This window comes from Mesoplodon mirus (assembly GCF_964341445.2).
Source record: "Mesoplodon mirus genome assembly, chromosome: 2".
In the NCBI taxonomy this organism is placed as follows: Eukaryota; Metazoa; Chordata; class Mammalia; order Artiodactyla; family Ziphiidae; genus Mesoplodon; species Mesoplodon mirus.
Genome location: NC_138977.1, coordinates 60,094,452 through 60,108,405, shown reverse-complemented (window position 1 = coordinate 60,108,405; position 13,954 = coordinate 60,094,452). Strand labels below are relative to the sequence as shown.

At 41.7% G+C, this 13,954-nt stretch overlaps 2 protein-coding genes across 3 annotated transcripts in view; one reads left to right on the top strand and one right to left on the bottom strand.

Moving 5' to 3' along the window:
• Nucleotides 1-1,743: 1,743 nt before the first annotated feature.
• ANAPC16 (anaphase promoting complex subunit 16) lies at nucleotides 1,744-12,670 on the bottom strand. Its single transcript, XM_082611003.1, has 4 exons — nucleotides 12,561-12,670; nucleotides 9,264-9,432; nucleotides 3,166-3,240; nucleotides 1,744-2,441 (listed from the first exon to the last, which is right to left on the bottom strand). Exons 2-4 carry the CDS (start codon nucleotides 9,403-9,405, stop codon nucleotides 2,326-2,328), a joined length of 333 nt encoding a protein of 110 aa, XP_082467129.1. The 5' UTR covers nucleotides 9,406-9,432; nucleotides 12,561-12,670; the 3' UTR covers nucleotides 1,744-2,325.
• Nucleotides 12,393-13,954, top strand: part of ASCC1 (activating signal cointegrator 1 complex subunit 1) — a 93,078-nt gene continuing 91,516 nt past the window's right edge. The window contains exon 1 of one of the 2 annotated variants that reach the window (XM_082611002.1): nucleotides 12,393-12,491. The gene's annotated coding sequence lies outside the window, so the exon portion shown is untranslated. Of the gene's footprint in view, nucleotides 12,492-12,669; nucleotides 12,809-13,954 lie in introns of those variants that run through there. The other variant, XM_082611001.1, reaches the window with a different exon arrangement.

The following is a 13,954-nucleotide window of genomic DNA, read 5'->3' as shown; positions in this document are numbered from 1 at the left end:
CCTTACACCCTCAGTTATGCCCTCTCTCTTTGACCTTATCCCCAGAACAAATGTCTTGACTATGTGTCCTACTTTAACCATCACCCGCTTTGTCCCCCATTTTTGCCTCTGCTTCCCACTGAACTTCTTAAAGATGTTGCCTAGATTTGGCCCCATATTTTCACCTTCCACTCACCCTCCCAGCCACAGCAGTCTGGCTCTGCCCCCACTGTATCACTAAGGTGGCTGCTCTTGAGACAAGGTCACCAACAATTTCCTTGGTAAAATCCAAAGGCCTTCTCCACCCGTCAGTTCATTGCTTGGCTATACCAGATACTGGTATTTGCAGCAGGCTCCTCCTTTTTTTTTTTTTAATAAATTAATTTATTTATTTACTTGTTTAGTTAGTTATTTATGGCTGCATCACGTCCTCGTTGCTGCACGCGGGCCTTCTCCAGTTGCCGCGAGTGGGGGCCACTCCTCACTGTGGTGCATAGGCCGCTCATTGCAGTGGCCTCTCCTGTTGTGGAGCACAGGCTCTAGGTGCGCGGGCTTCAGTAGTTGTGGCTCGCGGGCTCCAGAGCGCAGGCTCAGTAGTTGTGGCACACGGGCTTAGTTGCTCCGCGTCATGTGGGATCTTCCCGGACCAGGGCTTGAACCCGTGTCCCATGCATTGGCAGGCGGATTCTTAACCACTGTGCCACCAGGGAAGCCCGAGAAAAAAATTCTGTAAGTTCAAATACCAAAGGGTAACGATGAGGTAATACAGCGTTTGTGCTGTACAGTTACATAAATCAAATGAGAGAAAGTTACTGATTGCTTCTGAACTGTCACTGAAAATACGATTTAAAGGTTTATTGCAGACTAGGTATTTAAAATTTTTCCTTTGGTAATCATAAAGATGGTTGATGCCAAAAAGGACGATGTTAGGAAACTCAGTGGCTTTCAAATATGTAACTAGTTTAGGTTAAGAAGTATTAATATGGAAATAGGTGAGTTTGAGGACTGGTAATTTTTGTGTTCTGATGTGCTTCAGAGACAAGGTTAGTGGGCTGAATTGTCAATCAACTGCAATCTATTCTAAGTGCCAAGATCTTCTTCTGTCTGGGCTACGTGGCCATGAGCAGGTCTTTAACTTCCCTGTGCTCAGATTCCTTTTCGACGCAATGAGGTCACCACCTGCCTGTTATATACTAGGTGTTAAAAGAGTCTGAACTCCTGATATTAAGGCCAATTGCTACCGGGATCTTACTTATTCATAATTAACCAACTCTAAGCAGGTCAGGTACAAGTTATTAATGAGGAGAAAGGCAAATGCTGTCTGAGGCAAAATTTGCATACAATTTAATAAATGATTCTCCTAACTGTGCAGTGTGGACCCTGGGGTCCCATGAGGGAAAACAAAAGACACCTCTTAGCTTTCCAGGTTTTTCCTTTTCATGGTAAAAAACCTACTCAGATATTGATGATAAATTCATATACTTCTAAAAAGACAAATATCCCTGAGAGAAAGCAAACCTACCACTTGCTTAGGAGAAATGGTTTTTAGATTCCCTTCTTAGAAAAAGTAATTTGACCTCTTTCCCCTATCCCAAATCCCTGAGGCTTTGAAAGGATAAAGAAACCAATTTGGAGCTCTTTCAAAGGATTTATTTGCTACAGAATTGCCTGAGCCCACCAAGAAGATGAACTCAGGATTTCTGTGTTTAAAAGGATTTTGCTCACTGCTTTATTTTTACCAGAACTTCAACATTCAAAAAGCAATTCTTTTTGTCAGCATTTGGCATGCCTAGAGGAGGTTAGAAAAAGATAGAATCTATAGAATTAGATGTCTAAAAATAGAAAAAAAAATCCCAAACCTTAAAAAATTCCTAATTTGGACAGGTCCTGAGTTGAAATCACATTCATCTGCAAAAAGAACGGTTTTAGGTCAGAAATGCTGTATTTTATAACTCCAGATCCTGACCTCGGACTTGACTGGTGAGGATTCTAGGAACTGCGTGAATTGACAGGAGGGATGCCATTCTGTTGGCCAATTCTGGCATGTGTCCTGGCTTGTGAAGTTTTATAAATCTCTCTTAAACCCAAACCTCCTGGTTCTGTGATGCCAGTTGCCTAAATCTGATTCTCAATACTTTTTAAAACAAATAAAACAAAAAATCTCCTTGTAAGATCACACATTTAAGTATTTGTTGCTTGTGGGTAGATACAGAGAAACCAAGTATGGATGTGAGTTAACAATTCAGTGATGGAGCTGTGAATCTCTGGATGGCTATGTAAGCTGTAAGAAAAGTTCCTCACTGGACCTGCACTTGCTGTGCCCCAGAGGTGACTGTCCAGGCAAGGTCAACCTGAAGAGGGTGTGAACCCCAGCAGCTGCTCGATGGGTTTAAATCGCCACTCATCTGCCTCCAGCTCTTCTACCAGACCAGCTAGTTTTTCCATCCGAGCAACCTGCTGATCTGTAAAGAATCAAGGAGATAATATATCAACCAACAACATGATGGCTGATTTAAAAATAATTTCTGAAAGGATTTCCCCCTCAAGATTCTAGTAATGGGGTCTTACCCTATGTTGGTAAGAAGACTTAATCTTAAAAAAAAAAAGAAAAAAAGTAGTACTTATCCTCCATTCCATTTGTGTACTAAATTTGTGATTTGTATACTAAAAACCTAGGGTTACAGGCAATTGCAGCTTTCCCCCCCGCAACATTATGCTCTCTATGGAGAAATGGTCTGGTTTGGTGGGGGAACAGAGCTCCCTGATGCATAAATGAAGACCTGGTGAGGGATGATGGAACAGAAAAGGTGCTACCAGGATCTTAAGAGTCCAGTTAGACCAAGAGGTATTACATAAATACCCAAAGATGCAGATAATGATGGTAACCAATGGAGTACAACAGTAAAAGAAGGTTTCAGAAAGGAGAGGAAAAAGCAATACAAGCAGAGTAGGAAGCATTAACTCCCCTAGAAAACTAACCCCTTTGACTTCAACTTTAAGCCTCAATGTGGACATTATGTCTGGATTAAGACCGCAGAATGTTCTTGTCTGCAGGTAATTTGGAACGTCCACTTAAATAGCCTTGCTGAGTTTTTGTTACCGAGCACTCTGACCTTTCTAAGTCCCCCCTCACACCCCCCAATAAATTTATTCTCATAGTTAAGTACACAACACTCATGTGCTTACCATGTTTCACCTGTTTAAGCGTAGATGCCACTTGATAGCTGAAAACGGATTCACAGAGGAATCTCTCAGAGCCATCTACAAAGAGAAGAGGAAAAGTTTTAATCTGCTCTAATCCATTGTAATCTCATGGTGCCTGATAAACCTAATAAACATATCCATTCTTTTCCCTGCTTTTACATTCGGGGTCTAGTGTTTAGTGTTTACAAAGAGGGCTTCTGTTTCCCTTAGAATTAACACTGTTGTGTTATAAAAGCTACTTCTTCTATACCTAGAATATTAAAATAGTCCCTCCACTTGTTAAAAGAGTTTAAAAATAGTGTTAAAAAAACAAAAACAAGAAACCCCAGTTCGATGTCCTGGTCAACATTTCCCCCATCCTAACCTGACAATTTCTTAATGTTCTCCTATTGTGTATGTCAAGCAAACACTGACAGCTGACATATTTGGCCATGTGGCTCCCGTGCTTTCAAAATACAAAGGTACACCAGAACCCTTAATCATTTTCATTCTAAAAAGTAAAGCTGGGGCTTCCCTGGTGGCACAGTGGTTGAGAGTCTGCCTGCCGATGCAGGGGATGCGGGTTCGCGCCCAGGTCTGGGAGGATCCCACATGCCGTGGAGCGGCTGGGCCTGTGAGCCTGTGCTAGGCAACGGGAGAGGCCACAACAGTGAGAAGCCCGCATACCACAATAAATAAATAAATAAATAAAAAGTAAAGCTGAGGAAAAATAGCTATTGTTGATATTTTATATTTCAAATTACATCACTATGGCCATCACAAAACACTGCTGGGGAGCTTCATTCTGTAAACGCCAACTGTAACCTTGATTTTCCAACTGAATCAAAACACTGCAATTTGCATGGCCATAAGGGTATGGTGCAACTTCAGAACCTAGCATTGTACTGGTGCCAAGAACTGGCTACAAGAAGGTAGCTAACTCAGTCACCCCAGTACTTGAAAGATGACTGTGAAACATAAGCTAGTTCATGTTTTTCCTTGTCAGGCAAGGGCTGATACAGCAAAACATACGCCCAAAGACAAAGAACTCATGTAGGAAAATGTGACTTTTAAAGGGGTAGCTGAAACCAATCGGTGAAGAGATCTTACTGCAAAAATCCTAAAACAAACGGAGGGAGGGGACACAGCTGTCTTTTTTTAGGCAGTAGTTCATGCCAGCACTACTGGGTGTCACACACTCACTCATCAATCATGGGTTGGTGCGTCAGCCAGGTATTAAGTGACAAGGAGATAGGACTAACACATCCTGACTTCATGCTGAGTTCCACACAAGGCAGACCTTATTTCAGAAGCTCATGGTAAAAAAAAAATAAGAAAAACTATAGATACTGTATCCAAATAGCTTGAATATACAACCAAGAGGGCTTCTAATATTATCTTCAAAACTGATGCAAAGGGCTTCCCTGGTAGCGCAGTGGTTGAGAGTCCGCCTGCCGATGCAGGTGACACGGGTTCATGCCCCAGTCCGGGAAGATCCCACATGCCGTGGAGCGGCTGGGCCCGCGTTGGCTGGGGCCGAGTTGTTGAGCCTGCGCATACGGAGCCTGTGCTCAGCAACGGGAGAGGCCACTACGGTGAGAAGCCCGCGTATCACCAAAAAAAAAAAAAAAAAACTGATGCAAAAATATAATTATTTCCATACCTATGTATGAAAATATATTATGCATTGATATACACATATTGTATAATATTTCAAAAATATAATTTCTTTCATATAGTGAGGTAGACTTTGGGGTGAGTGTTATTCTTTAAACCCAACCTCTTTTCTAAATACTGTGCTACATGGGATATGATTCTATTCCTTTCTCCCACCCCCATCCCTCTGGCTGAATGTAAGTCATTTGTGAGCATATCATCTAAATTGAGCAAAAAGTTTTTTATTTTCAATTAACTAAATATTATACTGGCTGTCCAGTTTAAAGATCTAGGTAAGCTAATGATATTACTGAGTTTTTTAGATAAGGGCAATGGCCAGAAAATAACTATGAATCCCACTATAGGAAGAGGGACTGTGTGAACATTTGACACTAATGATGCAATTTATTATGCCTCTTTTGTGTAAATATGCCAGCATTCATACCCTTGCTTAAAGGATCAAATTATAATTTGTTTTATTTTAGGAAGAGCAAAGCATAGAGAATTAGAGCTCACTTCTCAGGTGGTTTGATCCTGAACTTTAGGATCTCACACAAGGCAGCGGGGATTCTGTTAGGAACAGGCCAAGATTGTTTGGAAGCTCTTGCAAGTGCTACCTCCCACTTACATTTAATCACAGGTGTTATTAGGATAAATGCTTAAATTATAACATTTGCATATTTCCCTTGGTAATGAACTTCAAAGCAAAAGGATGTAAGCTAATCTTTCAAAAAGGCACCTGCATATCACTTTTCCACTCTATATGTCTACGGAACACACTTTTGCTGATTTGCAGCTCTGTATTAACCACAAAGTCTACTGCTTCTTAGCCACATCCTATTAGATGTGATATCTGTACCAATCTAAAGCCTGGAATTTCTCCAGAGGAGTCAGCCTGGCGCAATCTGTCTTCCATTTAGAAATTGTAATCAAACCCTTTGTTAACACACCAAGCAGCAATACATCAGCTTTCCTCTTAAGGGACAAGTAAAGGTTATAAATGGTGAAAAGTTCAGTAAATTGTCCAAATCTAACACCACTGCCAACTCCAATAAATAGGATGCTAACAAATTCATTTAAAAGAATATTACCTCACAGCAGGAAAATAGACAATGGCAGATAATTTATGCTTCAGTGGCCTACAATGTTACTAAAATTCAGCCACTTCTGGGCTGGAAGGCAGTCTCTAATTTGCTTACTAATAACTGGGTGAGAACAATCCTAGCCAAGGGCAGGGGAATGCTGAAAAGTCCTGTACAGTATACTGCTTATGTGAGATGTCTGTTATCAGAGAGCAGGTACACAAAAAAGTTAATTCACAAGGTTAAGTACAGGTTATTTGGGTTTATTATCCTAGATTTAGGAGGACGCAAGATCAGATTAACCTGTTAAGATTATAGACAGCATTCAACCTTGATTCCTAATTGCTTTTGTTCCTTACTCTGAAGAGGCAACTATTCCTTCTCTATTTTCATACAGGCATATCTCAGAGATATTGTGGGCTTGGTTCCAGACAACTGCAATAAAGCAAGTCACACTAATTTTTTGGTTTTCCATTGCATAGAAAAGTTATGTTTATACCACACTGTAGTCTATTAAGTGTGCAATAGCATTATCTCTAAAAAAACAATGTATGTACCTTAATTAAAAAATACTTTATTGCTAAAAAATGCTAACCATCATTGAGCCTTCAGTGAATTGTAATCTTTCTGCTGATGGGGCGTTTGAAATATTGTGAGAATTACCAAAATGTGACACAGAGACACCAAGTAAGTGCTGTTGAAAAAATGGCGCCAACAGACTTGTTCAAGGCAAGGTTGCCACAAACCTTCAATTTGTAAAAAAAAAAAACCACAGTTTCTGCGAGGCCCAACAAAACAAGCTTTGCCTGTATTCAATTAAACTACCGTAAGAAAAATGGTCAGGTTCATGTGTGTTAGATTACTTGCATAATAGTATCACCTATAAACATGGTAGATGATGCTTCCAAACTAGCATCCTTATTAACTCACATTTAAGGGTACTCTTTTCAATTTAACATTCTTCATTTGACCAGGATAGTTCAAGGACTACCATCTCTAAGTTTTCATAGTGTGTCCTTAAATGTAAGCAGCTTTAAAATGTAGGTGAGGGCCTCCCTGGTGGCGCAGTGGTTGAGAGTCCGCCTGCCGATGCAGGGGATACGGGTTCGTGCCCGTCTGGGAGGATCCCATATGCTGCGGAGCGGCTGGGCCCGTGAGCCATGGCCGCTGGGCCTGCGCGTCCGGAGCCTGTGCTCCGCAACGGGGGAGGCCACATCAGTGAGAGGCCCGCATACCGCAAAAAAAAAGAAAAAAAAAAAAAAAATGTAGGTGAAACTTTAAACCCGAGGAAGAGAATCAAAACTGTGCACTGTGAATTTAAACTTAATTTAAATTCATTTTACAATAGAAAGGCAACACAGTCCCCCATGAAGCATAATGGGAGGGAATAGAAGTGGATAGAACTATAACTTGTTAGAATGTCAACATTTAGAGTAATTTTAGAAGCCTTTCTTCTTTAGTGTTTCCAAGTAATCTGGTGTACACTGACAAAGAATGCTGATAGCTTTGAGACCAAGGAGGTACCTCCTGTATTAAATTCCTCCTGTAGCTAGAATTTAAATGACTTCAATCTTAGGGTCCATTGTTAAACAATGATTCCTCTTCTGCTGCTACAAAACTCATTAAGTAATTTAAGTTCCTCCAACTTCTGGTTTGTTTTGTGGGAAGCTTCCTTAATACCAGGTTTCTGCTGCATATAACTGAAGTCATAATTTATTTTTAGCGCCAAATATGGTAAACAAGGCACCAAATATTCGCTACCTCCAGACTCAGTGATGCTCGCTTGAGTATTCAGTTAACACAATTGAAGAAAACAAAAGGGCAAAGACAGAAGTGCACACGCCTCAGATGTATCACTAACTGACTGTCTACTAATCATGACTTGAACCAATTCTAAAAAGCCTTACGGTTCCAGTCTTCCCATGTTTTCCTGTAACAAATGATTCTTCTGTTTGTCCTGGCTTAATCCAAACCTCTGCTTTTTATTATACCTGATATAAATGAATAAAGATTACCCCAAAAAGCCGACTCTTAACTACAGTTTGTACCTTTCTCAGACATTTCCAGATTTTTAAATATACTTACTGAAATTTGCAATATTTAAAGCAAAAAATATCAATTATAATTAAGCACAGATGTGCTAGAATCAAGTAGATTTTGAATCCTTGATAGGTTCTTTGCTAATTTTTTTCAAGGTATGATGAACAGTTTAACAGTTAAGGACCATTTTCATGAGAATCTCCTGGATGTTGGTCAAAATGGAGATTCCTATGCTGTAACCTACACTGATTTGGAATCTCTAAGGTGAGCCAGAAAGGTACACTTTATTTTATTATTATTATTTTTTAAAGTAGTTATGTATTCAGTATTTTATTTATTTATTTTTGGCTGTGTTGGGTCTTCGTTTCTGTGTGAGGGCTTTCTCTAGTTGCGGCAAGCAGGGGCCACTCTTCATCGCGGTATGCGGGCCTCTCACTATCGCAGCCTCTCTTGTTGCGGAGCACAGGCTCTAGACGCGCAGGCTCAGTAGTTGTGGCTCACGGGCCTAGTTGCTCCGCGGCATGTGGGATCTTCCCAGACCAGGGCTCGAACCCGTGTCCCCTGCACTGGCAGGCAGATTCTCAACCACTGCGCCACCAGGGAAGCCCAAGAAAGGTACACTTTAAATAAGCTCTTCTGGTGATTTTTATGCTCCCTATTAAGAATTTATTGGTCCAGACCCTAAAATGACATGAATCTGATAAATTCTAGGTACCAATGCTGTTTCATGCTTACGGCCTGTGCCCCGATCTTGGCCAGCCAGTTTGCAAATGTGTGCTGAATAAGATTGGGGAAGATTTGATGCAAATCCAGCTCTAGTGCTAGAAAAACCACACAGCACCGTCCTGCAGTGGGCCAGGAGAGTCATCTTCACATACAAGAGTAGTAAGTTGGTTTTTATTTCCTCTCAGAATCTCTTAATCTATCTGTCGATGAATTATATTAGAAAAAAATATATCAAACCTACCAACCATAGGGAAGCAGACTGGTGCCAAGATAAAGCAAACTGGAGCAGGAGGTCAACAGAATTCCTGGTTCCAGTGCTGACTTTGTCCTTTCACATGGTCAAATTACTTTATCTTTTCTGGGTCTAAATAACTCTAGATGACCTCCTTGATTTCCAAAGTCTTTTTCAGCTCCAAAATTCTGATTCTAGAGAAAGATTTATGTTTTAAAGATATTATTTTGAAATGGGGACAAGAAATGAAATGTGGAGCTGAAATCAGGGCAAACTTGTCTCCAATCCACTTAATAGCTTCCTTACAATTAATATGCATAGCAGGTCTGAATCCAATTATTCAGCAAAAAGCAGCATGAGATCACCTTCTAACATCTCTCCAGCTCCTTTGGGGTAGGTGAAAAGGGCTTTCCGTGGTGGGGCAAGGTCTGAGACACTGAAACCAGATCCAGTGACAGAACTTCCACTGACCCCACCGGCTGAGGAGGATGATGAAGAGGCAGCCATTTCCTCTCTAGTAGAATTCTCACTGCACTGCAGAGAAAGAAAAACAGCAATTGGCAAGTTTATGTTAGTGAGATTGACTACATTTCGTTCTAGCTGCCATAAAAGCCAGCATACAGTTTAGTCAAGAATTAGCTCCAATTTTTTCTACCCTCTGTACTCCACAATCTTTTATTGATGCCTCAGGCCAAAATGTCACTCAGGGTTTTAAGTGAAAATATGTTTATTCTTAGTTTTTCTACTCAAAACACTACTTTCTACCATTAGCAAACTGTTTATGTCACTTGGGATTGACTGTGGGTGATTTATGCGTTATGAAGTGGTGATACAGCACTGCCAAGGTAGCAATTTAACTGAGGAAATGAATTATATGAGGATAAAACAACCATGCCTCATAGGATAGTTTGTCTTGGACACATCCTGACCCAGCCACACCAAGAAATTCACTTATAAAATTTTCCAAATAAATTTCCAGAATAACAGTGTGTTCTGTTCCTAAGGAAGGGGAATTGGTTAGGAAATACATATTGGCCCTTTCATTAAAAAAAAAACCCCCAAACAAAAAAACCCCACAACTTTTTCATTCAAATGTAATACCCAAATTGATCACTTGGTGGCGACCCAAAACTGGAACAAAATATTAATAGTTCAGGAATGATCTTAGAATTCAAGGCCTATTAGGAATTAGAGGAATGGTGAGTGTTTAATATGTCACATCAAAAAATCAAAAAGTCCAAATGTAAATGAGAAAAATCTGTACCGAATACACGACTCCTTAAAACAGTTCAAAACAGAAGCTTATACTACACATTTACAAAAGATTCTAAAAAGTTTATGTTTTCTAAAAAGAATACTGTAGTCTTCCTGCAAACTCAGAACTACTATCATTCAATACAAAAAACAGGGCTTCCCTGATAGCACAGTGGTTAAGAATCCACCTGCCTATGCAGGGGACATGGGTTTGAGCCCTGGTCCAGGAAGATACCACATGCCATGGAGTAAGTAAGCCCGTGCACCACAACTACTGAGCCTGCGCTCTAGAGCCCTTGAGCCACAACTACTGAGCCCACGTGCCACAACTACGGAAGCCCACGTGCCTAGAGTCCATGCTCCGCAACAAGAGAAGCCACCGTGGTGAGAAGCCTACTCAACGCAACTAGAGAAAGCCTGCGTGCAGCAACGAAGACCCAGCGCAGCCAAAAATAAAATAAATAAATTTATTTTTAAAAAAAGGTACAGGAATTAGAAGATATAAAAAAAAATACACAAAACAGCCAAGGTTGAAAAGTAGAGTGCAGAATTAGCACTAACTTTAACATAAATAAGGAGTTTTCTGCTGAGGTGGAAAGATACACCTAAGTAATTTCCAGCTTTAAAGATTAGGTTAAATTTTGCATGCTACCAGCAGGTGGTAACAGGAGTTAAAGTGAAACCAACAATAAACACTAGTTTGTAACTTCTCTATGAAGGCAGGCATTCTGATCACCAGAACCAAACATTATGCTTGGCCTATACTAAGTAGCTGCTGATTTAAATAAATGTTTGCTAAATGAGTTAAACATTTCACAGGAATCACAAGATTCCTTAAAGGTCATCTAATGCGATTCTCCCATTTTACAGATGACAAAACAAAACTGAGGTGTAGGGACTTTAAGCTTATTTGCCGTGCCATTTTTTAAGCAATGGCTTTATTGGCATGTCATGTGCTATTTGAGAGGTAAAATAGCATACTGGTTAAGAGCTCAAGACTCTGAAGCCTCTTGGCCTAGTTTCATGTCCTGGTTTTTTTACTTAACTTGCTGTATGACTTTGGACAAATCACTTAACCTCTCTGCTTCTCAGTTGCCTCATCTCTGAAATGGGGATAATGATAGTACCTACACCAGAGGTGTCAGGAAGGTTAATATAACTAAAGCATTTGGAACAGTTATAGGCACAGTAAATACTTAATATTAGCTACCCAAAATCACTGATGGATACTTACTCCTGAATCTTTTTTTTCCTCTGCAGGTCCCAGTTTTTCATACTCACGTTTCAACACACTTACTCATGGGAAAAGTCCTAAATGTTTCCATTTGACATAGAGTGTCAATGTCAAATGACTCCTAGAGGAGAAAGGGCCTGCTCAGGGAGAGGGAAAATGCACTCCACATTTTCATTTTAAGGTTCAAGATCTTAGGAAGAACCCCTTTCTTAGGAAAAGGGGAAAGTGTTGTCTTTCTACCCTCAAAGCCTAGCACAGAACCTGGATCACAATGTTTCCTGAATGAATGATGAACAAATAACAGAACACAGAGCTAGCAGCTCAGCAAAGGTTATGCAGGGGATAGAGAAACTTGGTGTCATGAGGGCTGGTCCATTACCGTTTTCTTTTTCTTCCTTATTCTGCAGATCTATTTACACAACTGTTTCTCCCATTAGGCTGCCAAGCCTAAGGTAGGTGCTAGGTAAAATTCTGTTGAACGTTTAAATACTGATGATGAAGTACTTGACCCTATCAAGGAAGTCAGAACTATTGGCAGTAGAGATTCTTATAGGAGAGCAATGCTATTTGGGGAGACACAGCATGGTTGTGTTCACAGTGATAAGATGATCAACACATTTACTTCATGTATGATAGGGATGACCTCGTATTCATAAACTACCTTCCTTCCTGGCAGATACAAGCTTATGTTCTTAAAAAGAATCCTTCCTTTTGAAAAAGTCTCCGTATCACAAAGACGCTGAAGGAAGTACCCTGGTACAATGGCGAATTATTACAGGCAATCATTAAACTCCATTAAGAAATCATCCCAAAGAGCTGAATTACCATTCAAAAAGATGCTGCAGCTAAAAACAGGTCGGGTGGAAAGAAAGGGGCAGAAGAGCGGAGGGGTCAGAATGCCAGCAGTTCCCAAGCTAACTCCAAGCCTCACCCCGCCACCCCGGTCCCCAGGGGGCGACATCGGCGCCGCCCCACTGCGCAGGCGCCACCCTTCGGTCCGCATGCGCACTAGTCTGGTGCGGCCTGAGGAAATTGCGTCTTACACGCCCTCTGCGGCAGGCTCCTGTTTCTCCACCTACTTTCTCCATTTTACTAGTCCCTGCAGGTAGGATCCCAGGGATCAACTCCCTTTCCACCAAGCTCCCGAGGGGTCCCTGAGCCCTCGACCACTTACCTCTGCGGCTTTGGCACGTTCCTCTACAGCCCCGCCCCCAAGGCCAACCGGAGCGGCCGCGTTTACTGCGACGAGGGCGGCGGCGTGCTCGAGGCCGCGGCGTGCGCGTGCCCGTGCAATGGTGGGCGTGGTCGGGGCGGAGAGGTGCAGGGAACGCGTTCTCGAAGAGGCCTCCGGGTCTTTCGCCTGCTGTGCCTACGGACGTTTTCCTACCGCAGCGGAGCCAGTTTCTCTTCGCTCCCTTTGACGTACTCGTTTTGTTTTGCTCGCTTTTATGATTCAGAGTTTCATCTTCCCCCACGACATTGCAGGCCTTCTGCTTTCCTCTCTCTCTCTCTCTTTCTCTCTCCAAACCACCGCGAAGCAGGGTGAAATTGGTTATTTTCCCGTCATTCCTAATGAGCAGTCTCGTAGCCCAGGGCCGTATAGGAAAGGCAGATGAAGGGTTTCCTGTCTCTGAGACAACCCTATCTCCCCCCAGAGCTCAGGCTGAGGCCCGACCTTAACATTAAAGTCTGTTTTTGTGGAGAGTTTTTGTGTGTGTGTGAGAGGTCCTGGGAAATTGGGCACTAGGGTATAATGTCATTAAACCATTGCTAATTATGCCCCCTCTTCCGACATTCAAGTCTGTTTACCTTTTATATTGTTATTTCTCACAACACGAAATCTCCTCTTGGTTCTGTAAGCGAATTACCAATTAAAGTGACTTACTTGGCTGAGGTAGGATTGAGCATTAGTGTATTTAATAAGGATTGATTTTTGGGGGTGAAACTCTTTTTTTGCGGGGGGGAACTCTATTAAGTTATTTTGGGCTTCAAGACCATCTAACATACGTGGTAGGGACACTGGTTAAACATAACCACAGCTAACCCGTAAGGAACCTTTGTTTCCTAAATTACTGATTCATTAAATGGTGACTGGAAACTTCGCTTCTCTGTGAGTGATGTACAGTTTTTGAGCAGTGACCTACGGAAATCGGATTCCTCCCCTCAGCAATGTGTTGGTTTAGAGAACCATGTTGGTTAAGTCATATTTTAACTTTGTTTTGATAGGCAACTGGATCTAATTGTTGGGTATATATTTCTAGCACCTCTAAAAGAATTTAGGGTTTTTTTTGTCCTCCCCTTGAGGATAAGTGTTTTTTTTTTTTTTTTTTTTTTTTTTTTTTTTCGGTACGCGGGCCTCTCACTGCTGTGGCCTCTCCCGTTGCGGAGCACAGGCTCCGGACGCGCAGGCTCAGCGGCCATGGCTCACGGGCCCAGCCGCTCCGCGGCATATGGGATCCTCCCAGACCGGGGCACGAACCCGTATCCCCTGCATCGGCAGGCGGACTCTCAACCACTGCGCCACCAGGGAGGCCCGAGGATAAGTGTTTTAACATCCCTAATTCTCTT